Source organism: Ursus americanus, chromosome 28 (genome assembly GCF_024610735.1).
Source record: "Ursus americanus isolate L20-20 chromosome 28, mUrsAme1.1.p, whole genome shotgun sequence".
Lineage (NCBI taxonomy): Eukaryota > Metazoa > Chordata > Mammalia > Carnivora > Ursidae > Ursus > Ursus americanus.
Genome location: NC_142154.1, coordinates 1,781,426 through 1,806,821, shown reverse-complemented (window position 1 = coordinate 1,806,821; position 25,396 = coordinate 1,781,426). Strand labels below are relative to the sequence as shown.

At 49.6% G+C, this 25,396-nt stretch overlaps 1 protein-coding gene and 1 long non-coding RNA gene across 7 annotated transcripts in view; one reads left to right on the top strand and one right to left on the bottom strand.

Annotated features, from left to right (window-relative positions):
* ABHD17C (abhydrolase domain containing 17C, depalmitoylase) overlaps positions 1-5,367 on the bottom strand; it is a 46,410-nt gene extending 41,043 nt beyond the window's left edge. The window contains exon 1 of the mRNA XM_045813017.2: positions 4,691-5,367. Coding sequence (XP_045668973.2) covers positions 4,691-5,280 — 590 coding nt within the window. The 5' untranslated portion in view covers positions 5,281-5,367. The remainder of the gene's footprint in view (positions 1-4,690) is intronic.
* Positions 4,091-25,396, top strand: part of LOC123802374 (uncharacterized) — a 32,410-nt gene continuing 11,104 nt past the window's right edge. Inside the window, exons 1-6 of one of the 6 annotated variants that reach the window (XR_015722069.1) lie at positions 4,091-4,420; positions 6,028-6,111; positions 9,230-9,372; positions 9,501-9,586; positions 17,301-17,482; positions 22,308-25,158. This is a non-coding gene — a long non-coding RNA (uncharacterized LOC123802374). Of the gene's footprint in view, positions 4,421-5,707; positions 5,918-6,027; positions 6,151-9,229; positions 9,373-9,500; positions 16,273-17,300; positions 25,159-25,396 lie in introns of those variants that run through there. The other 5 variants (XR_015722071.1, XR_015722068.1, XR_006782512.2 and 2 more) reach the window with 5 other exon arrangements.

Here is a 25,396-nt window from a genome sequence, read left to right as displayed (position 1 = left end):
TGTCTCAGCCAAAATACTCTCCACCCATCTCCCGCCTCATTCTCTGGGTTATTTGCTTGTTTGGGTTATCCTTGCAAATCGGCTTGATTCACACCGTCTTGAATCCCGGGGCCCACTTCTGCACCGTCTGCAGCTGCTCGCGTCCGAGAGGACCCCCGAGAACGTGCGCTGAGGGGCTTAATCTGCCCACTCCCACCTTCACCAACAAGCAGCTCTTCCCACACTGGTAATCCCCTCCCCAGCTCAAGTCACACCATCACCTTCCAAGAAGGCTACGCTGATTTTCAGCGTCCTTCCTACAAATATTTCTAAGGGATTCCAATGCATTCCCTCAATGGCTTGTATTCACAACATGCTTATAAAGTACGTCACAAATGTAAAGCACGTCCTAACCTTCAAGCTTTCAATGGGGCTTAGGTTCTCAATCATAGAGAACCTCTCCTCATTGTTCCCATGCCAACTGCTGGACTAGATATTCACATCCCCTCCCCCAAAATTCAGATGCTGAAACCTAACCCCCAAAGTGATGGTATCAGGAGGTGGGGCCTCGGGCAGGTGGTTAGGTGGGTGGTGCCCTTCTGGTGGGGTTAGTGCCCTTATAAAAGCCCAGGAACGCTCCCTTGTTCCTTCTGCCCTGTGCAAATACAACGAGAAGTCAGTCTGCAACCGGGAAGAGGGTCCTCACTGGACCCCGACAACGCTGGTGTCCTGATCTCAGATGTCCAGCCTCCAGAACCGGGAGGAATCCATCTCTGTTGTCTACGGACCACCCACAGCAGCCCGAATGGACTAGGACACCAACTCGCTTCTTCCACACTGGGTCCACACTCTTCCTGGACCCTTCAAAGCTACTTCTTATTCCACAGCTTTTCTAACAGTTTTTCAAATGCTTAAAATAATCATCTCCTGGCCAAAGAGCAATGTACACCCTTCTTGCCTTCATGTTTCCTTCCTCCCCGAACCTTTGTTTTGGACTACTTGCCCGCTTCCCCACTCCTCACTCAGAGGACTTGCTAACGCCACCCATGCACCCATAGCGTCTATGTGGGAAGTCCTCCCTCAAGGACCGGGCAGCTGGTTTCAGCACGCACAGGGGTCGTGCAGACAGGGGACGGATACAGATGAAGAGGAATATAAAGGAAGGGTAATTATTACTCTTCTGTTCAATACAGACACTTCCCTGTCCTCAGAACAAACACATAATAGATACAGAGTAGATCAGACCTCAGGCCAATATATCGTAACCAGCCCCCCCCTTTTGGTCTATGGTTGTGCGCATGGATATTAAAACTTCAGAGGTAAAATAAAACCCAACTCTTGTTTGTAAGAGTTCAACTTAGGAAAAACTACATTTATGTCGTTTATTGACTTACAGGGCATCCATAAGTGGAATTCATTAAACAAACATTTAACGTGTACCTATTATTATTTAAAGGCATTGTTGGGCATAGGGAAGACATAGACTCCCTTCCTCAAGGGACTTTCAATTTAGTGAGAAAGACCATTAAATAATAGGACACAGTAAAAAAGAATGATAAGTGCAGGTCAAGAGGCTGAGTACCAGGTACCCAGGAACACAAAGGGTCTCTAAATCCAATCAGGACCCGGTCAGGATCGAGTATTTCCGACACAGGAGATGGGCACACACGAGGCTAGAGGTAGGCACGAGGAGGGAGGCAAGCACGGGGCTAGGCGCTCTGGGGGTACAGCCTGAGCACAGAGATAGAGACCGCACAGGACAAGGCAGCGTGTCCCATCACGCTGGATCGTGAGCAGTGCGGTGAACCAGGAGTTCAGAAGAGAGATCCCCAAAGAAGACATGGGGGAAGAAGGTGGAAAAGGGGGTCCGGCCCAGCCACGCAATGGGTACCTGCGGTGGGAGGCACTCCTGCCTTGGCAAGAACCTGAACAGAGCTGTAAACAGGCAAAGAACAGGGCACCTTCCAGGCAAGGTGAAGGCAGGAGAACCAGAGAGAATAAGACAGTCGGCTGAAGGAAGGCAGTGAGGGGACGGACTGGCTTCAGAATCGGGTAACTCCTATGTTATTAGAATAACTGACACACATAAATGCCCCTCTTGAGAAATCTGATAAATAGGACTACCTGGTGTAGCGGGAAGAGTGTGAAAGCAGCGGCCAGGAGACCTGCTGCTGGCCCACCGTGAGATGGCCTTCCCCGGGCCTCGCTCAGACGAGGCAGGTGCACAAGAGAGGCGTCCAGAAGTTAGGAAATAAATTCAGTGGCTAGCAACCGCATTCTTCTTCTTCTTTTTTCAAATATGAAATAGAATATATTATGCCATGCACATTGCCCATAGAAAAAATAGGGGTTTGTGAAACATTCGCTTCGAATAAAGACGTGTACAGAGAGATATGACGTAGATGTGTGTGCTTGATCGAGACGGGACCTGTATGTGTTACTGTGCAGTCACCTTCCACATACTTGAAAAGCACAGGGCAAGACGATCTGTAAGTTTCTTCAAATTCTAAGACTCTCATTCGTAGCCTTTAAATTCTGCCCCATTTTACATATGTGTGAATCAGTCGAGATATGAATTCTGCTATAAAATTAATTAAATGGTAGGCAAAATTTAGATCTATCATCAGATGTTCCAAAATCGAAGTGTTTATCCAAAAACAATACCTTTAATTAAACTAAGTATGACAAAAGTCTCCAGGAAACGACACCTAGCCTATTTCGTAACAGCCACCCCTGTATATTCAGGGCAAAGGGCTAGCCTCCGATCTGAAAGGCTTTCGTTCTAATGTAGTCACGCACACATTGGAACAATGGTCCACAGAAATTCTCACATCTTGATACTCAAAGTACGATTTCAATGGTTCATTTTTTAAAAGCTTTAGTGCCAACTCTTATTCTTAGTACCTTTATCAACAGTACACTGTAGCAATGTACTGATTGTACAGGACACCTAGTTTTGAAACCCTTTCCTGGAACAGGTGGCTTTCAACTACTCTTAGATTCTGACTCAGTGAGTCTGCGTACGATACGCTCTCACCTGCCCAAACCACTTTCGAAAAACCGTCATCTCCGTGAAGTCCTTCCGGACCCCAAGAGAAAGCAAGTACCAATGTATATCAAATCCTAAATACCTTCCTGTTGGAGAAGGCATTTTCCCAGAAACGCAAAGGGTAATTTATGAGCCTAGGCATGAACAGGAGACAGAATCATTCGTGTTGGCCATGTGCATAGCCAAGCAAACGCACTGTAGATAAAAACATGGAAGTGCCCATTGCCAGAACTGTGCCAATCGCACTTAACCTGTGGGAGAAATCAGATGGCATTCTAGGCATGATCTCAGGCACTTTCACCATCGCTCTGGGGCAGGTGGGGAAAAGTCACAAACACCAACACCAGAGCAGGTGATGTGACTTGTGCACTTGCCAGACGTGTGCTTAAGTTGAGACTAAAACTCTAGTTTTCTTTTTTCTTTTTTTTTAATGTTTTTTTATTATATTATGTTAGTCACCATACAGTACATCCCTGGTTTCTGATGTAAAGTTCGATGATTCATTAGTTGCGTATAACACCCAGTGCACCATGCAATACGTGCCCTCCTTACTACCCATCACCGGTCTATCCCATTCCCCCACCCCCCTCCGCTCCGAAGGCCTCAGTTTGTTTCTCATAGTCCATAGTCTCTCATAATTCATTCCCCCTTCTGATTACCCCCCTTTCTTTATCCCTTCCTTCCCCTACCGATCTCCCTAGTTCTTATGTTCCATAGATGAGAGAAACCATATGATAATTGTCTTTCTCTGCTTGACTTATTTCACTTAGCATTATCTCCTCCAGTGTAAAACTCCAGTTTTCTGACCCAGGAACCAGGCTGGCCATTTGGGCTTTGTACATCAAAGGCCCGCCCTCCCTCCCTAAATACTTTGCAGTCCTTCTGTGAATGCTCATTCAAGGTCAAGCGTCCCCAAACCCTACCAGGTGAGATTCAAACTCATCCTGGGCTTCTTTCTGAGGCTCTGTGGAAGTGCCTGGGCAACAGCCACCAGCTCCTTCCTGCCCACACAGTGCCAGCTGCTCTGCCCCCCCCCACCCCCCCCCACCCCGGACACAAACTTCACACCATGCGCCCCTCCAGCTGCCTCCAGGGCTGCCCACCCGGGGCCCCTCAGAGCCCTTTACAACCGGAGGAAAGTCTTTGGAAGTCATGCCATCTTGCCCCTGGATTATACAGTAGAGGAGCCCGAGGTCCAGAGGCTCCTGTGCCTTGCCCAAGGTCACTTCAGTCTGCGGACCTTCAGGCTCTGGCTGCCAGCTCACACAAACTCAGCGCCAACCAAGTTGTTTCTGCCCAGCACTTAAGCCACCCCCACGCCTCCACTCGCGGTGACCAAAGCCACAGAGGACCTAGCCGGTGGGCCGGTGGCACCCAGGCGTGTCTGAACAGGCAAGTCCCCCCAGTCTGAGCTCACTGGGAACCTGAGAGCTGGTGGGATTTGGGGAGGGGGTGGGAGAAGGCCAGGGATGGAGAAGAAAAGCGAATCCACAGCGGCCTGGGGGCGGGGGGAGGGGAGGGTCACACTCTGCTGGCGCACAGCCCGGAGGAAGGGCCCCTCTCCCCGCCGGCCGCCCCACAGGTCCCCAGGGGGCCGCTGCCCGCCTCCCCTCCCCCCTCACGCGGCCGCAGGCCGGGCCTGGCGACCCCCGCCGGACTCACCGGGTGCGCAGCGCCTGCCACGCGGCGTCGATGTCGGCGTACAGGTTCTTCTCGGAGGGCTTGCCCGAGCTGACGCCGTAGCCCGAGTAGTCGTAGGAGAAGATGTTGCAGTTGATGCGCGAGCCGAGGCCGATGTAGAAGCTGCACATCTGGCCCAGGTCCACGGCGTTGCCGTGCGAGAAGAGCAGCGTGTATCGGCTGGAGGGCGCGCAGCGCACGAACATGCAGCCCAGCCGGTTGTCCCGGGCCGTGCGCGAGAAGAAGACCTCGACGGCGTCCAGCTCGCGCTGCGAGTACTGCCAGTCGGCGCGCTCGCTCAGGTGCAGGCTGCACGCGCCGGGCCCCGCGCCCGAGCCCTCCTCGGGCTGCTGCGGCGCCGGCTGGGCCGCGGCGGCGGCGGTGGCGGCGGCGGCCGGGGCCGGGGCGGGCGCGCCGGGGCCGCGCTGCTCGGGCGCCAGCACCGTGTAGGTGGGCTCGGGCGGCAGGAAGGCCAGCTTGGCGGCGATGCGGCTCGGGCAGGGCGGGCAGCAGAAGAGCCAGCACAGCTCGCCCAGCGAGAAGCCGTTCATCCTGGGGCCTGGCTCGGGCATCGGGGCGGCTTGGAGCCCCGCCGCCGGCGGCCGGGCGCGGGCGAGGACGCGGGCGAGCGAGCGCGGAGGGCGGCTGCGGCCCGCCCGCCCGGCGGCAGGAGGCGGGAGGCGGGGCGGGGAGGGCGGGAGGCGGGGCCGGCCCGGCGGGCGCGGCGCTCCGAGCCGGGGCGGGTCAGCGGCGGCCCCGCGGCCAGGGCGAGGCGCGGGCGGCCGGGGCCCGCGCGCGGCACACAAAGCCGGCGGCGGCGGCCATGGCTCCAGCGCGCCGCCCCCGCCCCCGCGCGCCCGCCGCCGCCGCCACTTCCGGGTTACCGCGCGCCGGCGCCCCCGCGGGGACTCGGCGCGGAGCCCGGCACCTGGGCGGGGCTCCCCGCCGCCCCCTCCCTCCGCGGCCGCGAGCACCTGCCGGGCCCGGGGAGCGCGCGCCCGTCCTCGGGACGCCCGGGAGCCCAGAGGAACCGCAGGGTCCCGGGACGCCCCTGCTCCGGGGTCTGCTCGCGGGCAGCTGGGCCGACCCCATGGGGGAGCCTGGAGGGGGCGCGGGCACCTGCTCGGCCACGGGAGCGCGCGCCCGACCCGGGACGCACAGGGGCCCAAAGGAGCCGCACCTCCCCGGGACGCCCCTGCCTCCTTCGGGGTCTGTACTGGGCAGCTGGGCCGATCCCCGGAAGGGACAGTGCAAGTGGCGAGGGCATCCTCCCGCATCGAGCTGTTCCCCTCACGCCTCTCTCCCTTCTCTAAATCCAGGTTCGGTCGTGGATGGAGGGAATCTACTGAAAGGAACATTAATGGGTCAGAAGCATGGACGCGTACCTGAAATACCTGGCTTTGGTGTGTTTGTGAACTGCCTCTTCCTCACGTCTCAGCACCGTAAGGGGTCGGCTGTTGGGGATCAGAGCAGTCAGCGCTGTGTGTCCCCATTACAGTAGGTTGTTTCTGCATAGGGAACAACCGTGTTACCTTCCTAGGCGCATGACTGGGCCTTTGGGGTGTCCCCGTGTCTGTAGGAGTCAGCCAGGGTCGCTCCACACCTACCCACGGACCGTGTGATGTTGTCAGTTCTGGTCCCGCGTGCGGCGGATTTTCTAGGTGGGCTAGTTTCTTTAGACTGGTCTTGGGTCCAAGATTTTTAAGTGGTCCTCATCATGAAAGCTGTCTTACCATGACTTAAATCCACTGTAATGTTGGCATTCACCTTTAAGTGAAATTTTTTCAGACATAACTCTCAATGCCTGAAACTGAGCGTGCCCTGCTACCAAGGCCACGGAGCCCTCGGTATTTCCGTTTTGCCTCCTGATTTGGCTGCTGAGCGTCCTTTCAGGAACTGACAGACGATCCCCTTCCCGGACTGCCAGCAGGACGGTTAGAGACCTGGAAGTTGGCAGCATGGCCAGGCTGGACCTGTTGTCCTAACAGATGTCCTGAGAATTGTCACTTTTGTTGTGGCTTTTAAAAGAGTGTTTTTGAGCACCCCTCAACCAGATGAATTTGCTATTCAGATTACAATACCCTCCAGGGCCTGGTTTTAAAAGACCATTTCTTGCCGAAGTATTTTTGGACGTTTTTGAATGATGCAAAAACTTAGAGAAAACCTGGTGGGTAAATCCTGCTAAGTATTTCTTAGTCTCTGTTAAAGTTACTCACACCTGGTGAAGTTTTACATTTTAACTTCACAGGATGGGGCTCCCTTCCTTAAAAAGGTTTATTCCTCAAGGACACTTCTGTGTACTTTGCTTGGACATCTAGTTTGTTTCTTGCGTTCAGTCCTGTGTATACGTAGGTCATGTTTTTTATGCTTACAGCACCCAAGACTTTGTGCAACAGTTAGAGATGAGTAAGACAGTCCCTTCTCACCAGTACCTTACAGTCTAATTAGGGCCTTCCGAGAAGATTCAGAACAGTTTTTCACATGCCTTTGAAGAAAAAAAAATCAACTCCCCATAAAAGCTAAGGAGAGCATCTTCAGTCTTGGCTCAGTGCTGGTGTTTGCGTGGGGGAGCTAAGGTGATAGCCCAGTATTTTATCCCCTAATCTAAGTCAGAATAGGAAGAGAACTTGGGGAACTGAGACAAAAGAGTGTCTAGTGGGCCCCTTCATCTTCCTCAAATACCACTGCTCTGACCTGTCTTGACAGTAGTTGAGTAGGGTGCGGTGCCCATCAGGGTGCTGTGATGAGAGTCCCAAGGAGGTGTCCTCTCCATGGCTGACGAAAAAGACAGGCTCAGTGCTCCAGGTGGCCTGGGGCAGCGTTAAACATTGTCAGGAAAATTAAAAAGCCAGATAATTACTGACACCCTGCCTCGTTCCGCAAAGGATTCGTGGAGGGTCCTGCAGTAGAATACCAGTGCACAGGGGCGCCTGGGTGGTGCAGTCGTTAAGCGTCTGCCTTCGGCTCAGGGCCTGATCCCGGCGTTCTGGGATCGAGCCCCACATCAGGCTCTTCTGCTATGAGCCTGTTTCTTCCTCTCCCACTCCCCCTGCTTGTGTTCCCTCTCTCGCTGGCTGTCTCTCTCTCTGTCAAATAAATAAATAAAATCTTTTAAAAAAAATACCAGTGCACAAATAAGTAAGTACCTAAAAGCTTGGCTTTTAGAAGGGACACGGAGGTGGGCTGAAAGGGCCACCTTTCCTCAGAAAGCTGTGCTGGCTCAGGTTGTGTGAATATTAAATTGAGACCCTAAAGTTGGGTTCCGCAGAGCAGAGCTACCAAACCCTTTTCACCTCGTGCGACACAGAGACATGGTAAAGGTTGTGCTGCCCCGGGGCTCGGCCTCCCCAGGCCTAAGGGGTTCCATACCTCAGCACACCTCTAACCATGCACAGCTGATGTAGCCGAGTGCCTTGGCGTATCGACTGGAAAACTTCCACATGCAACACAGAAAGAATACATTTTCCCTATAAAATGCAAAGGTCAGAGATTACTAGCTGTTTGTTTTGACCTTAAAAAATTTCTATGTGAGTCCTCACCTGCTAGTAGAGAAAGGTCTAACTTTGAGTTTGGGTCAGCAAAAGTATTTACTAGGTACTTATCAGGAGTCAGTCACTGAGCTGATCTGGGGAATGCAAAGGTGGCAAGACCCAGCCCCTCCAGCCCTTAAGAAGCTCCGAGAATGTTCTGCAAGTCAGCACAACTACACCCTGCTAAACCAGCCAGGACTGGTCACCTGAGCGATATTCCCAGGAGCCGAATGTGCCGGTTTGTCATTATTGGCCCCTTCCACGCAGAACTTTTCCCGAACTTTTCTTCCATGTTAATCCGCCCGACATCGAGTCGCTCCAGATCTCAGTTTATAAAAGTGAAACCGTCAACAGTGTAGAGGAGAATATGATCATTTTTAACTGGTCATAAGCTTCGAGCATGAATCGTAGATGGACGATAAAAGAGAAATCTCAAACACAGGGCCTGTTTTACTTTTAATTTAGGAGTAGATTCTCTGTGAAGGCAAGGAAGGAGTGTATTGTGGTCACCACTGCTCCCCGCCCCCCGCCCCATGTCAGGCAGGGAGAGAATGCTCAGTAAATATTAATTAAATTGAAAAATTAAAGAATGGATGGGTGATTTGGTGAGTGCACCAAGAGACAAGCCCGTTTCTGCTGGCTTGCCTGTCACTATCAGAGTGCAGGATGTGAGGAAGATAAGAGCAATCGTAGCCAGCACCAGCATCGCAGTGCGTTGCCAGCCTGTGCCTGTCCTCTGGCTAAGGAGCTGTGGCACCCCCCACCCCCATCGGGCATACTCACAGAGCTGGGGTTTTGTTCTGGGTGACAATGCTCCCAGTTCAGAGACACCGGCATTCCCCCTGCCCCGCTGTGAGAATGGCCGCCTGACTCGGTTCGGGCCAATAGTCTCTAAGTGCGGAACTCTGGGGGGGAAAGACTTAACACAGCCAGACTCATCTGGAATGTTGGCCTTCGCCCCCTCCCTTTCTTCCTGCTCCTGGGCTTGCAGGAATTACTGGAGCCACAGCAGCTGCCTTGCAACCATGAGAGTGAATTTCATAGCGAAGATGGTGGACGAGAGGTGGGAGTCCAGAGGCTTCATGGCAATGTTCAGTAGCTGCCCGGCCCGCCTGTGTCTGGGGTTCTCGTCAGGTGAGAAAGATAAACCGCTTCGTCGTTGTACTTGGATATTTTGTTACCTGTGCATGATGTAGTAGGAATACACTTCAGAAATTAAAAGCCAAAGATCTTACGCTGTCCTCACCTGCTTTCTCAATAAGGACAAAGAGGATCGTGTCGTTCGACAGTGGAGTAGTTACGCCTGGATCCTGCTTATTCCCGGAGAAAAACTGAAGTACGACCAAAGGTGGGGTAGATTTTGCAGGAGATCTCTAGTAAACCAGCACATCTGAAATGTGAAAAAAATAAAAGCTTAAAATTTTGGAAAAAATAGCAGAAATGATCCTTTGAGGCTATCCCAGGGAACTTGTGCCAGTGTTCATTGGGGAGGGGGCCTGCCATTCAGAGAAGAGCTTTGGGAGGCAAAATATCTTTTCCCAGAACCCCTTTTCAGCCGGAGGGCTCTTATCAAAAGTGTTGTAAATGAGGTCACTGGAATCCAGCTGGGGAGACCTCATAGAGCCACGAAATGCTGAGAAAGCAGTGCCTGAGATAAGGATTGAAAGAAATAAAACACCAACCACCCACAGATAAGTGTTTTCACAGTTCCAGCCGTTGCCTGGATGACTGTCTTCAGACCTGCCTTTGGTGTTAGTCTGTTCCTGGATTCCTAACAGGAGGCCCAGCGCCCCTGAAACTGATCACACAATTCGGACTTGGTAAACTACTCAAGATAGGGACTGAGTCCGTCTGGTTCCACCCAGTGTAATCAGCACCAAACATTAAGTCCTAGAGCTCAAAATGTCTCTGTCAACTGATTGGAATTCAATTGCTGGTAATTTCTAATCACTTTTTTAAACGATGCAAAGATGTAATAGATGATGTTAAGTAATTTTTTAATTTTTTATTTTATTTTATTATTTTTTAAAGATTTTCTTTATTTATTTGGCAGAGAGACAGCGAAAGAAGGAACAGAAGCAGGGGGGGTGGGAGAGGGAGAGGGAGAAGCAGGCTCCCCGCTGAGCAGGGAGGCCAATGCGGGGCTCGATCCCAGGACCCCAGGATCCTGACCTGAGCTGAAGGCAGACGCCCAACGACAGAGCCACCCAGGCGCCCCAAGTAATTTTTTTAAGTGGGAATGGCCTTTTATATGTGGAGCTTGCAAATCGAATTTGAAGGTGATAATAATATCATGGCATTAATTTTAAGGGTTTTTTTTTCCCCAGAATTTTGGATAGTTACACATTAAAACAGTGCACATGAATGATTAATCTGTAGTATTATTTATAATAATAATATAACAATCTGTAGGGAACTTATAATAACAAATACCAAATGCATACTTAAAAAAATTGTAACACCAGGGCGCCTGGGTAGCGCAGTTGTTAAGCGTCTGCCTTCGGCTCAGAGAGTGATCCTGGCATTCCGGGATCGAGTCCCACGTCAGGCTCCTCTGCTGGGAGCCTTCTTCTTCCTCTCCCACTCCCCTGCTGTGTTCCCTCTCTCGCTGGCTGTCTCTCTGTCACATAAATAAATAAAAATCTTAAAAAAAAAATTGTAACACCAAAAAAGAAAAGTAATACCAGCGTAAGACCAAGGAGAGAAACCAAAATGACCTCGCTGTTTATAAGTATTTACCATATGATTAAGTTGATAGATCAGTGGGGATATATTAATTCATTCAATCACTGGTTAAATATTTCAAAAAAGATAAAATTCGGGGGCGCCTGGGTGGCACAGCGGTTAAGCGTCTGCCTTCGGCTCAGGGCGTGATCCCGGCGTTCTGGGATCGAGCCCCACATCAGGCTTCTCTGCTGGGAGCCTGCTTCTTCCTCTCCCACTCCCGTGCTGTGTTCCCTCTCTCGCTGGCTGTCTCTATCTCTGTCGAATAAATAAATAAAATCTTAAAAAAAAAAAAAAACAACAACCAAAAAAAAAAACCAAAAAAGATAAAATTCAATTTTGATGGATCAAAAAATTAAGGACGTTTTTCACGAAACCAAAAGACAACTGGAAAACAGAAATGAAAATTTACATTATGTTGAGCATAGTATCAAAGGCAGAAGCCACCAAAGAAAAAAATCAGTGACTTGACTACATAAGTTTTCAGTCTTCTAAATACAGAAACATCTAGAGATGATGTGATGTGGAGGGATATGCTGCCAAAAAATCCTCTGGGAAAGAGGAGAGGAGGAGAGATACACGAAGCTTATGAGCAGTGACTTGATAATTGAGGCATTTCAGTGATGAGTTGATGGGCACATGAGGCTGTGATGTGTTATTCTCTATTTTAGACAAAAGTTTGAGATTCTCCATACTAAAAAATGTACATCCTTTAATCTTCAGAATTCTGAAGAACTAGGCAAAAATATTTGCTATAAGTTCATTAAAAATAAAACCCCGGGGCACCCAGGTGGCTCAGTCAGTTAAGCATCCGACTCCTGATCTCAGCTCAGGGTATGATCTCAGGGTCTTGAGTTCAAGCCCCGAGTTGGGCTCTGCACTAGGCATGGAGCCGGCTTAAAAAAAAGAAAAAAATTTTTATTTAAAAAAAATTTTTGAAAACCACCCCAACAGGGAAAAGGGGCAAAATACGTTGGACAAGCATTTTATTAAAGTGATCAATAGGAACTATATGGAAAAAAAAAGCTCCCCGCTGAGCAAGGAGCCTGCTTCAAGCCAGGACCCCAGGATCATGACCAGAGCCGAAGGCAGACGCTCAACCGACTGAGCCCACCAGGCGCGCCCAGACTCCTTAGTTTTTAAAAAGCATATTTTAAAAATGTATTTTTAACCTTCTTAAATTGATCCAAAAAAATTTTTTAAAGGGTTGAAGACTTTTAGTACTCTGTTGGACATGATGTGGAAAAGGAAGCACTCTGATCCACAGCCTTCTGGTGGGAGTGTTAATTGATATCATTTTCTAGAAGGAAACTTGACAATACATATTAAGACTTAAAAGCATACCACATCTATAGTCAAGTAATTCTGGTTGGAATGTAGCCTAAGGAAATAAGTTGTTTTGCACATAGATTTTTAAATAGTAGGATGTTTATGACAGCCTAGTTTATAATAGCAAAGAGAAAAAAACTGGGCCACATCAAAGCCTGAAGTAAGTGATAGCATGTTCGGACAATGGACTGATGTGTGCCATTGAAACAGAAATTGAAGGACCGCATTTAGTATCATAGGAAAATATCTGTAATAGTTTGAATAAACACAGAGCACAAGATAGGTACAAGATGTAAATGTACTTTAAAAGTTTAAGCCTGGGGTGGGGGGGAGGACTGTTCCTGGCCAGTGAGATTATAGAGATTTTGTTTTGATTTGGTTGGTTGTTCTTTTCTGGTGTCTGTGTATATTCTGGGCATGTATTATTTTTATAATTGGGAGGGAATAATAAAGGTCTTTTAAAGCCAAACAGGAAAAAGAAAGAGGAAAGAAAGTACTTTAGGGTAATGAAGATGTTCTAGATGTTTTAAGATACTTCACAAATCAGCATCTCAAAGTTGAAGTACTGCTCCATTCACATGGCGATAAGGCAACATTAACACAGTGGAGATCAGCCAGCTCTCCTAAGACCTACTATGCACCAGAAATGCAGCAAATACAAAGACAGATGAGATCCCGGAGGACCTGTTTTTCTTCTTTTTCTTGGAGTCTGCATATCTGATTGTGGGACCTTTCTTGGGGCTGGTACGTGCCTGGCCCAGGAATGCTCTTCCTGTCTATGCTGTTTCTTGCACTGCCTCCCATCCTCCCTCCCTCTCCACCCTTCTCTGACTTCCTTTCCCTGATGATGAAGCTGGGGCTCAGTGCCAGGGACAGCACTCCCGACCAAGAGCCTGGACTCACAGTCCTCTGTTGACTCATGTTTACTGACTCTTCCCGCTTCTCTACTCAACTACTCACAAACAATGTCACCCCCTGGACCTTGGCATCGCGTGGCACTCTGTCATTCCTGGAGGGTGAAGTTCCCTTCCCAGCCTCAAGTTCCTCTTCTTCTGCCCCTTTCCTTCCCTCCCGCTGAACCTTTTCCACATTCTCTCGTTGCCCACCCCTTCCTCCGCCAGACCTCCCAGAATGGCCTAATGGACGGTAACTCGTGGCAATCATTTTCTTGTTGGCACCTTCATACGCACCCCCACCATCTTTGTTGTCCCTCTGCTGTGCCCACTTTGCTGGGTCCCGTCCCTGGTTAGATCAAATATTTAACAAAACGTTATCGAGCAGCTGTTCAAATCAGTAGAGCTGAGAAATCCAGATCTCGTCCTTTTTAAAAACTGCTTTTCTATGGTTCAGTGCAGTGGGGTGAGCAGCAGCTTGGTTCAACGGAGTAGCAGCCCAGGACTGCACGTGGGACAGATCGGGATTGGAGTCCCGGTGTCGCCACCTTGGGCGGATTACTTCCCTGAACTCTAGTTCAGAAAGGGGAGTGACCATACCTCTTAGGAAAAAGTACGTTGTGAACTGGTAAGAGCTCAAAGGTTGGGAAGGCAAACCCTTGCGCAGGCTTGAACTCCAGCCGTCCGACACCGCCGCACCCTCCCCCCTTCCTGGGCTTCTGGAGTGAGAAGTCTTGTGACTCGACTTCCTTTGTGTGCGCGTACTGAAACTGCGACTTCCATCAAAATGACCCTGGTCTTCAGGTCCGCAGACTGAGCGGGGAGCGCCCACCGGTGGAGGCGGCCTGGGCCTCCTTCTGCCCCCAGTCTGCAGCTTCTTAATCACCAGCTCCGGCTTCCCAGCCCGCGACGCTTTCTGTTCCTGCAGCCCCTTGAATTCTGTTTCGCCTGCGTGTGCTCTGAGTAGAAGAACAGGGTAGACGTGATCCTGAGACTTCCCAGGCTGGAGTCCAAGAAGCCTCCCAGCTTCTGTCTGACTGTCTTGATCCGTTTCCTTTGGGGAAAGCCGGCTGCCATGCTGTGAGGAAGCTTCTGCTCTGCGTGGAGAGACGTCAGACCGCCCCCCCCAACCCCACCCCTGCCGCCCCTCCAACCATCCCAGGCCGATCCGTGAGAGCAGAAGCCTTCAGATGCTGTCAGCCTCGGCCACCAGCTGACTCAACCTTAGGAAGGACCCCACGCGGAAACCACCTAGCTAAGCCTGTCAACCCAGGAGAACAATGAGAGTTGATAAATCGTCTTGGCCGCCAAGCTTCAGAGCAATTTACTACATGCACTAGATAACGGGAACAAAGACGTTTTTCATCATGCCATGGAAAGTCGTCTTTATTAGAACCCATTGGAAGAAGTTTGCTTTGAAGCTTGATGCCAAGAAGACTTGAGTGACTATTGTCCCTCTGTTATCCACTCACTTCCAATGACCACTGTGAGTTTTACGGTCCAGATTTGATCCTTTTTCATTGGCTGGACCAGAAAACTCAGAGCCACAAGCTGCCCTTTTCAAAGCTGACATGTAGGTGATCTTTTGCAAGTATGGTTTGTTTTTTATTCTATTTTGTGACCTCTCAGGATTTTTTCCTCTTCCCTTTTAAACCCGCACTTTTATGCTAAATTAAAATTTCCATATCCCTGTAAACTTTCTTAAATCATTTCTGTAAAAAGGTAGGGTGTAATTCATCTAAATAAATATAGTATTTTCCAGGAACTGCACGGGACTTACAAAGAGATCACAAAGTCGAATGAGGACAGTCTTGCCGTCAGGGAGAAAGATTCCTACAGAAATGACTCTCGTGATCTTATATAACCCTCCTTATAAAAATGACAGCAGAAATGTAGAAAGTGCTCCAAGAATACAGAATAATTTGCTCCCGTAGACTCCTGCTCTGAGCTGGGCTTTGAAGGAACAAGGGGTCATTCTAAGCAAAGAATGCAGTACAAAGAATACGTTTGTTTCTCCTCCTAAGACAGATCCCTCCACTACTGCCACCGACCCATCCCCTCCGGGATTATTTGAGAAACTTCTCACTCTATCAACTTTCATCTCTACTGTGCCCTGGATTCTTTCCTTTAGCTGACAAAAATTTCCAAGTTTCCCCACCTTGAAAACAAACAGACAAATGGTCACCTTCCTGGCACCCTTCTATCCCTCAAGCTTCTGGGCATATGTATCCCTTCACGCCGAGCTTTCAGAAAGAGTGGTCTCTACTCACTACCTCCACTTTGTCGATAGTCAGTAACCCCAGAGACCGGCGGTTCTCAGACTTGTCTACACATTAAAACTCACTGAGTATTTCTTCAAACTTGCAGAGCCCAGCTCACACTCCAGAGTGATAAGTCACAATCTCTGGGGGCAGGACCCAGGACCCAGGAAATTTCAGTTTCAGTTGGGAGTCCCTGCCACGACCTCTGGCAGCCCACCGCTCACATGACTCTCTACTGGCCAAATCTAATGCTACCTTCTTATTCTTCATCCTACCGTTTTCCCCAAGCATTGGAAGTAGCTGGCCACCAGCTAAGTACAAAGTCTAAGCATTCGAAGCCTCCCCTGTCGTGGTCTCTCACCGAACTGGAGCGTGGTGCTGCAAAGAAAAATGGGTTTGGATGGGACAGAAGAGAGAGCTCTGGGGCAGGGCCCGGAACCCAGAGACGATGCATGTTCTGTCATCTGGAACGGGCACCAGGAGGGCGGACCCAGCTTCCGACCACAGGGAACATCCTGTGAGGCAGGCAGAACGTGTCTGTTCACTCAGCAACCATGCTGTTCCTGGTCTGCGCCAGCACGGGGGAAGCGCAGATGCAGGCCAACAGGAAAGGCTGGGGGGCGCCCAGGGCGTGCTCGCACTCCACCCCGGGGAAAGGCTCCAAGACGGTGACTCTTGAGCAAGAGAGAGTATCCAGAGCGTGTAGGGACAGGCCGTGGAAGTGGCAAGAAGGACGGGGGCCAGAATCTGGAGGGAGAAAATTCCCATTTGCGGGGCGCCCCTCTGTGCCAGGCAGTAAATAGGACATTGTCTGGTCGCTGTCCCCAGGAAGCAGACTCTGTCTCTGAGACAGAGATAAGCCTGCAGGAAGTTTACCAGGCAGTGTGCTCTTGGCATCGGCCCCCGGGAAAGGGACGGAAGGGAGACAGGAATGGACAGAAGGGAAGCTGGTGGGTGAGGTGCGTTCGTGGAAGGCCTCACTGTCTGCATGGGGATCTCTGATGACCAGAGGATTTGAACAACTTCTCAGTAGTCACACAGCTCGTGCATCTCAGAGAAGAAATCCGATTCTGATTCACACTCGCTGACACATTCTTAGTTCTGGACGTGGAGTGAGATCACCTCCAAGGATGTGTGAAAATTGGCTTTTGGGGCAAAACTATTTTAGATATCCCAGTGATTTGTGGCTCTCCAAAGGGGTCCAGAACATGACACATATATAGTATTATTTGTGTTATTAAAATTTCCTGGGATGAGATAATTAGGAAACAAAAATGTCTAAAAAGGCTTGGGGAGGGGGTCAATAGTGGCACAAAGGTTGGGAAAGGCTGCTCCAGGGGGGACTCAGGTGGGGTTAAGAGGTATAACATCAATCAGATTATAGATATTGGGACTAAATTATGGAGGAATTGAAAAATGTCAGGGCCAGACAGTGGGGAACCACCTGGGACTTTCCATCAGAGAGTAACATATGTTTTAGAAATGTACCAGGAGCGGCAGTGTGAACGATGGGTCGGACAGGGAGGATGAAGGCAGAGTGGGTGGGAGGCCATCACCACACACCAATGGGAGGTGAAGAGAGTCAGAGCCCGCTGTCGACCCAACCTTAAATCCATGATGATTTTTTCTAGAGATTCTTAATTAATTCTTCAAAGACTCTATTTCCAAGTCAGATCACATTCTGAGTTTCTGAGTGATCATGAATTATGGTGGAACCCTGCCCGGATCACACCTGGGTGTGGAATGTGGTTTAGAGCGATCGATGGTGAATAGTAGATGAGATGTAGGACTCTATTTTGTTTTCAGGGGAAGGGGGTTTCTTTTCTAAGATAAGGAAGGCTTGGTCTTTTTGCAGGCAGGGAGGAAGGACACAGTGAGAAGAAACTGAAGAGTCCGGAGGGGAGGCCTGACGGAGCGAGAGGAGAGGGAGAACAACAGAGAATCAAAAGCACAAAGAGAGGACCAGCGTTGACCGAAGACAACAGGTCACCCACCAAGTTGGTCGTAAATGAGCAGGAAGATGAAGACCTGAAGAGGGTAAGTAGGGAAGGTGGAGGGGTTCTTCAGCTGCTTGCGTGGTTCTCTGCTGGGAGGATGCGTGGGGGACAGGGCTGGAAGGGCTAACATGGGAAGCTGAGGTTTGAAATGCTGCCTTGGAGTATGTGACAATGTGTGACCGTATGTTCACTGAGAAAGAACTTTGCTGAGTCATGACATTTACAAAACCAGCCTGTCGTGCTTGATCAAACCCTGAGCTTTATGAGGGAAATCTCGGGACAGGTTCTTCGTCTTTGAAATTACTCATCCAATTAAAAAAACAAAACCTAAGCATCACGTCCACCATTAAATCAAGAGAAGAAAAAAACAGCACATGATATAACCTTCGGTTGGTTTCATATGCAGTGCCAAAAAATATTTCTAACAAATCCAGCCCTATGTTCAAATAATTTCCAGATCTGCGAACTTGGGGATGAGATTGACGCATTACGATGAAAGAAGGAAATCTTGGGAGACTTGAGGGGGGCTACTGTGTCTCCAGTCAGGTATGGAAAGGCAGAGGGGTATCCCTTCCACGGATTCTGCCATAGATTCGGGGGATGGCTGGGCAGAGAACATCAGGTACCTACATGCATCGTTATGCCCGTTGAGCTGGACGTGACCGCAAGAGCTGCTGGGACGCGCACCAGTACTGCTGCGGGGCTGCTGCAAGTCAGAGTGGTAATCGTATCCATTCACGAACAAAATTTTGTCAGACTCTCTGCAGTCAGGGTCCGTGCTCAAGCTGTGTGTGTGTGGGGGGGTGGGGAAGCAGGGAGAAGATGGTGGAACCCTATGTTTGTATTTCAGATACAGACAACCCTCTCTTCCCTGCTCTAAGCTCCACTGTCCAGTCGGGAGATGTGGAAGACCCAGGACAGACTAAAGAGCTCTTGGACCCAGGGGAGAAAGGACCAAAAACGCCAGAGCTAGCTCAGTGTATAAGAGATCAGAAGCCTTGTGACAGCTCTTGGCTTGATGTGCTGGTGGTCGCCAAGACTATAGGTGCCAGACGTTCCATTGCTCTGGTTAGGCATGTCCAGTCCTCAGAACTTTGACTAAAGACAGTATGTTTTCACCATTAGTCCAGAGACTTAGTGTCCCATTACCCTACACAACCTTACCTAGAGGACCTTTGCCTTGGTTTGAATGCTTAACCACCACAAACCTGCCCAAGTGACCTGGGACTGTAACTCTCAGGTGCTGTCATTGGAACTCTGGTCCACCCTCTGTTTCTCCATCTGGAAGATCCAGAGAACAGGAACATCTGGTATCCCAAGTATGTTGAAAGATTTAGATTAAGGCAACCCACATACAATATGATTAAAGAGCACTGTGAAAATGTCAAATGCTATAAATACGGATAATATAATGATAACTGAGAAGCAGCTTGGTTAATTGAAGCCAGTCCCCAGAGCTATCCTGTAATTATGGGATGCTTGTGTCAGATCTGCCCTGAAGCATGACAGGGACCGCTTATGCAAACAGGCAGGTCACATAATTTGCATCTCACTAATTTCTGAGATACAGCTTAAACCCAGGAGACAGTGAGATGCATTCTTACGAGTTTTGACAAGTCAAGAGGACTTCTTGACCTGAGCACGTTTGTCTGTCTTTCTGGCATGTGACCTCAGCCGTGGATCGGCAGTTCTGAGACACTGGGTCCTCTGCAAATCCATCTGAGTGTGAGGGTCCAGGACAAGGGTTCCTTCAGCCTGGATAGATGCAAAAGACATATAACCATCAGGGATGAGGGATATACACTTTTAAGGTCAACAATTCCTAAATCCGTAAGTAGGACTTCAGTGTTTAATAACATTACCTTTTGTGGATGTGTTATTAGATCTCCTCATGCTCCATTCAGATCTTGATGTGTTGCCAAGTCCCCCATAAGGCAATTACGTTCTTAATTTGGCAGACTGGAACCACCGGAGCACCGAACCCGTGTAGATCTATTTATTTAAAACAACGTTGTTGAGGAGCGAGTCTGGACAGGGTTGGTGCTGACACTGGCACCGGCCCCGCCCGGTGCCACAGACCAAAGTGCACACACGGGATTTCATGAGGGGCCTCTGTCTGGATGACCTCAACTTCCAGGTCTTGAACAGTGGTCCCCTTTCTTCCCACATCTCCTCCTCCCTTCCTAGGCTTCCCCAAGGGCTCCCCGGCCCCTTCTACTCAGCATGTCCGCATCTGAACTCAGTTTCTTCCCTGACCCCCACCCCATCGAGCCAGAACCTCTTCCCATGTTCCCACTTCAGTGGAAACTCACTGTCCAGAAGCCAGAGCCCGCAGTTTTGCTACTATCTTAGATTTTTTTCCAGTTGATGTGGGTTTTGCCAGCTCTAATCCCTGTCATTGAATCCATTCCCACCTTAATCTAAATTATGATCCTTTCTCGCCTAGATTTCTGTCTTAGTTTCCAGTCTCTGGAAACTTAGTTCTTGATGCCCATTAAATTTGACCATGATGTCCCTGCTTCAATTATAAAACATAAAATCCTTCAATCATGTCCCTCGATACCAGATAAGGTCTAAATTCCTTCATATGGCCTCCGAGCCCCTTATCTCCCCAACTTCCATCGTTACTCACTCCCTAGCTCACAAGAACCTTCTCTCAATACTTACTACACTCTCCCCACTAGACTGTAGGCTCCATGAGGGCGGGAATCATGTTTGTCTCAGACATCGTCTCGTCCCCAGGACCTTGTGCCTCGCCCTCAATCCATGTTGTGCACTATGCACCTGGAGCCCTATTCCACTTTCCCTTCTAACTGGTCATTTACAAAAAAAGTTTGCCCTTTTTAATCCCTGTATCCCTACCTTGCGTTCTTATCACACCAAGTCACCCTATCCTCATGAGCCTGCATTTACTATACTCTACCAGGACCTCAAGTCCACGTTGTTAGTGGAGAAGCGTGCGTTACTATGCAGGCAGCCCGGGCTCATGCATCCTTCACAGCCGCCCTTCCCAGGGGCCTCGTGGGGCTCCTCCTGTGTGAGCCAAACCTGTCCTCCACACCAGCTGGCTTCCCAGGCCTGTCTGGGTGTCTGTCTCCCTCTTCTAAATCCAGTCTAAAGCCCTGCTGATCAGGTCACACTGCCTCCAGGCCATCAACATCCATCCTAATCCTCCCATGGGGCGTTCCTCCCTTAGTCAAGCAGCAGGGGGCTGTTTCAAAGAATGTTGGTGTTGGGCTTGGTTGTAGCGTTATTTAGAGACTCTGACAATCAGAATTTCTTCTTTATGGCTACCAAATCACTCCGGCTCTAATTCCAACTATTCTTCCCCTTTGAGATCATCCATTGAGGTAGGGAGAGTTTCACACATCCTCCCACCCGATCCCTACTTTCACCCCCAAACTAAGTAGAGACCCGTGAAGGGACCAGTCCCTTCCTTCAGGGTACCTGGCCTTGGAGCCTGACTCTCACGTGTTTACAGAACCCAGATCAAGGGTGACTTAGAAACTCCACTTTATTTTTGAAAAACTAATGACATAAGGTTTATTTTGTTTTCATGTAATCTCTACTAAAAGAATCATTAATCTATCAAGTTTTGAGACCATATTCTTCAGAAAATAATGTGAAAAATGCCTTGCTCTTTGCTGTGTCAAATAAGGAGAAAAGATAGATTTTTTAAAGAAACAGATTAGTACTCTCTAGTTCCATCCATGTCATTGCAAATGGCAAGATTTCATTTTTTGATAACTGAATAATATTCTATTCTGTGTATGAACCGCATCTTCTTTATCCATTCATCTATCGATGGACATCTGGAGGGTATTACGCTAAGCAAAATAAGTCAATCAGAGAAAGACAATTATCATATGATCTCACTCATAAGTGGAATTTAAGAAACAAAACAGAGGATCATAGCGGAAGAGAGGGAAAAAATAAAACAAGACGAAATCAGAGAGGGAGACAAACCAAAAGAGACTCTTAATCATAGGAAACAAACTGAGTGTTGCTGGGGGGGGGGTGTAACCGAGTGATGAGCATTTAGGAGGACATGTGATGTAATGAGCACTGGGTGTTATGTAAGACTAATGAATCACAGGCCTGTACCTCTGAAACCAGTAATACATTACATGCTAATTTAAAAAAAGGAAGAAAAAAAAATAAAGGCACATTTTGTTTTAAAAAACAACAGATCAATAGACTCTGATAATGTAGAGCAGAAAATCTGAACAAATTTGCTTGAGATGCCCCAGCCTTCAAGGAACGAAGGGACTGAGACGATGGTGGGAGGAAGATGGTATGACTGGGTGGAAGGGATTTCCAGAGTGGTTCTCTCCTTGCCACCCTCCTCTTACCGCCAATCCCCAGTCTTAGATAAATACAAACCCGTCTCCTCTGTTCTTCATCGTGCATTGCCAAGCATTGCGGTGAAAAGCTAGACCACGTGAGGCAGCATCGAGAATGCCCTCCGCACCACTCACGAGTCTTCTCACACTTTGCTGATGTCCTGTTCCCAAGCCAACCACACCTGAGTGTTGCGTGCAACTCCACAGCCACAGACCCAGAGAGATGGAGACGGGCTGACCCATGCTCAGAGGCTTCTCGACTCTAACCCTGCCCTCTGAGGACTCTTGAAAGGTCATTTGACACTTCACCCGAGGCACAGAAGAGCTGACAGGTGAAGTCTGGTAGTGCTCCAGGAGGTGGTAAGGAGTAGAGCTCGGGCTCCAGGCCAGAGGTGCAGAGAGCAGCATTCAAGGGTCAGTGGAGGGAAGGACCTTGCAGGAGCTCACCACAAGTGGAGTGGGTTGTGTCAGGAGACAGTTCCCTTTCACTGGAGCCGACTGAATCAGTCTTATTGTCAACAGGTGGCTGAGCTAGAGTTTTGGGAGCCCTCGTAATCAAGAGCCTATTCTGTACTGTGGCTTTCCAGCGTATTAACATACTGACTCATCACGAACAAGGGATCCGCTCGTCAGAACTCAAAGTGGGTCTCTGCGTGGGGGTAGGAGGGCACAAACGTGGAAAGGTCACTGCTGTGTGGTATTGGAAGGGCCACCCTGGGAGGGTCTGAAACAGCCTGTGGGACGGGGAGTACCGCTGGAGAAGTCAGAGGAGGTTTCTTATCAAGGAGGTGGGTTTTCAGCTCAAGCTTGTCGAATTTGGCCAACGTGTTCATAATGAAGAGGGGGCGTGTGTAGAAGTGCAAAAGAGTAAGTGTACATACGTGTAGATATGTACAATGGTGCAAATGGCAAGGAGCTTTAGAAGCAGCGTAAGACCAGATTTTAAATGGCCGTGATGCCTTAGGGTCGTTAGGCAACATCGAAGCACAGAACAAAGTCATTACGTTGGTGTCGTGGGCGGCTGTGAGGGGTTGCGTGAGCCAGTGTGGGCTCTGGAGCAGGAGAGGCTGGGAGAATTCTGAATCAGGGCCGTGGAGCAGGGAGTAAGGAGGACGAGGTGAAGTAGATAATATGTCAGAGGTAGAATCCACAAAGCTGAGAGATGAGTCCGGGGTGGGGAAACAGGGTTGGTCGACTACAACTCAGAAATTTCTGGCTGGAGCATCTCAGTGGAGGAGGAGCAGACCCTCAGGACTGGGACGTGGCTGAGGTTGATTTTGAGCACATCGGGGTACAGGTGTCCACGGGACATCCGGCCGGGACAGTGCCGATCCTCAGAAGTGTGGGCCCGGAGCCCAGGGGAGAGAAGCAGGTAACAGAACATCAGATGTCAGCATGGAGTGGGGGGCTTTTGCCTGGGACCCCTCCGTCCCTTTCCCTGGAGATGGAACCCCCTTTTGTCTGCCCCATAGTCCCAGACATGAGGTTCTCACCAGAGCCACCAAGTCCTCACGTCACCACGTGTCCTGCTCACTCTTGCTTGACCCAAGGTTGGATCAAGACAAGTGAACATGATTCTTGCCTGGGGATTTTTTTTTTTTTAATTTAAAGAAAATTTCCAACGTATGTAAAAGTAGGACCACATCGCATAACAAACCCCGTGAACTTAATATGCGGCTTCAGCAAGGACCGACTCATGGCCAATCTTGTTTCTATTCTATCTGCATCTACGTCCTCTCCTCTCCTGATATTTTGGCTTGAGTTCCAGACACCTGGGGTTTCGCTCTCTCGTACTGGAAGGTGTAGGATGTACATAAAAGATGGGAATTTCTTGCAGTCATGTTGCTATCGTGTTTGAAGCCAGTTTGATATAAGAGAGGATGGAACTGGCCTGAAGAAACATTAGAGAGAAAGAGTCCTGGTAGTTTGGGCGTGTGTGGTTCTCGATGTTCCAGAGGCCTCTTCACTGTTTGGAGGTCCAACCCGTAGATGCCATGAGCCGAAAATGGCTCTTCCTGCCTTCACCAGGTCAAGTGGGATTTCTGTCCCTGCAGCTGAGCGTCCTAAGACACATCCACGTTCCCCGACTGATTGCAGCTGTGCCGGCGAATGTCTCCTGTAAAGGCACCTTCCCTCCACCCGTGAACGTCCAAATCCCCCAGCACCTCCTTAATGAGAGCTTCTGTCACCCCAGAGCAGGAAGACCTCTCCCCCCTGTGAATCCCGGGGCCCTGGATTCCAGGGTCATGAGTCACCTTGTCTGTCGTTCCACGGCTATCCCCGAAAACAGGAGCTCATCGGTAGCTTTTCTCCCTGACTTCACCCTCCCACATCACCCGCACAGTCAGTTCTCATACATCTGCTGGCTGAATGAGAAAGCAGAGTTTAATGTTATTAAACAAAGGTTCAACGCCATTTAAGCCTGAGAGAAATGGACAGAGAGACATTTCAGGCAGTTTCTCTAGGGTTCTTTCAAATCAAGTCTGTGCCGTGGAGAGGGAGTTCATGATGATGGCTCAGAAATAAAGTCCTAATAACACCGAGAAAGCAGCATGAGTCACATAATATTAATTTAATGAAAACCCAAAGGCCACCAGCTACTGCCCTGCTCAATAAACCTGCATCGTGGAAATGTCCTGGACTGTGTTTTCTCCCAAGTAAACGCAGAATTCCATGTTTTCCGTCAGATGCTTCTCGGCCTGGAGCGTGAGCTGGGCTCCTCTGTGGGGTTCTGCATCAGCAGGCCTGGCCGCCGTCCGAGATGAGGCACGGCTGATGCCCACGCTGCTGGTTTGTGGGCCACACTCCGAGGGTGGCGGTGGCACCCCAGTGCCCTCCACCCACGGCCACGCGCCCAGACCACAGGGAGCTTTCCCAGCTCCTCACCCCCGAGTCCCACCCCAGATGTTGTGGTTTAACGCCCTGGGAGTGTGGCTGGGCTTCAGAAATGTTAAAACATCCGCAAGGGATGTGAGTGTGCAGACAAGTTTGGGAACCACTGCTGTATTCGAGACAGAACTGGAGTCCAAACAGCTGGCCACGGTCCCACCTTGGCTACTTTCTGACGACGGGTTATCTTGGGCCAATCAGCTCCCTTCTCTGAGCAGCATGGAGGTGATGAAACTGCCCTCTCTCTTGCTCCCTGTCTTGCCCTCTCTCTCAAGGAATAACCTAGAGAGGCATGGGGAACCTCTTGTAACCACTGAAGTTGCGGTGAAGGTGAGGCATTCCCGGGGCTGCGTCTGGATCAGAGCGCTCCGACATGACGCCCACTCACCCCCCTGCGACTGTCGACACTCGACGTGTGGTTGGGGCCTCGTGTTGAACACATTTCAGATATTTTGGATTAAACAAAATGTATTATTAATATTAATTTTGCCCATTTCTTTTTTTCCTTTTGTAATGTGGCTACTAGAAAATGTAAAGTAACCTACATGGCTCGCCTTGTATTTCTAATGAAGAGCGCTGGCCTGGGCACTTGAAAGCAATGGTAGGTGACAAAACGTTAACTTGACATTCCTAAGTGCTAACAGAGGAATTCTAAACTCCCCCCTGCAAGCCAATCAATATTTAAAAGAATATCTTGCAATGAACAAGCTACCTCTATGTCC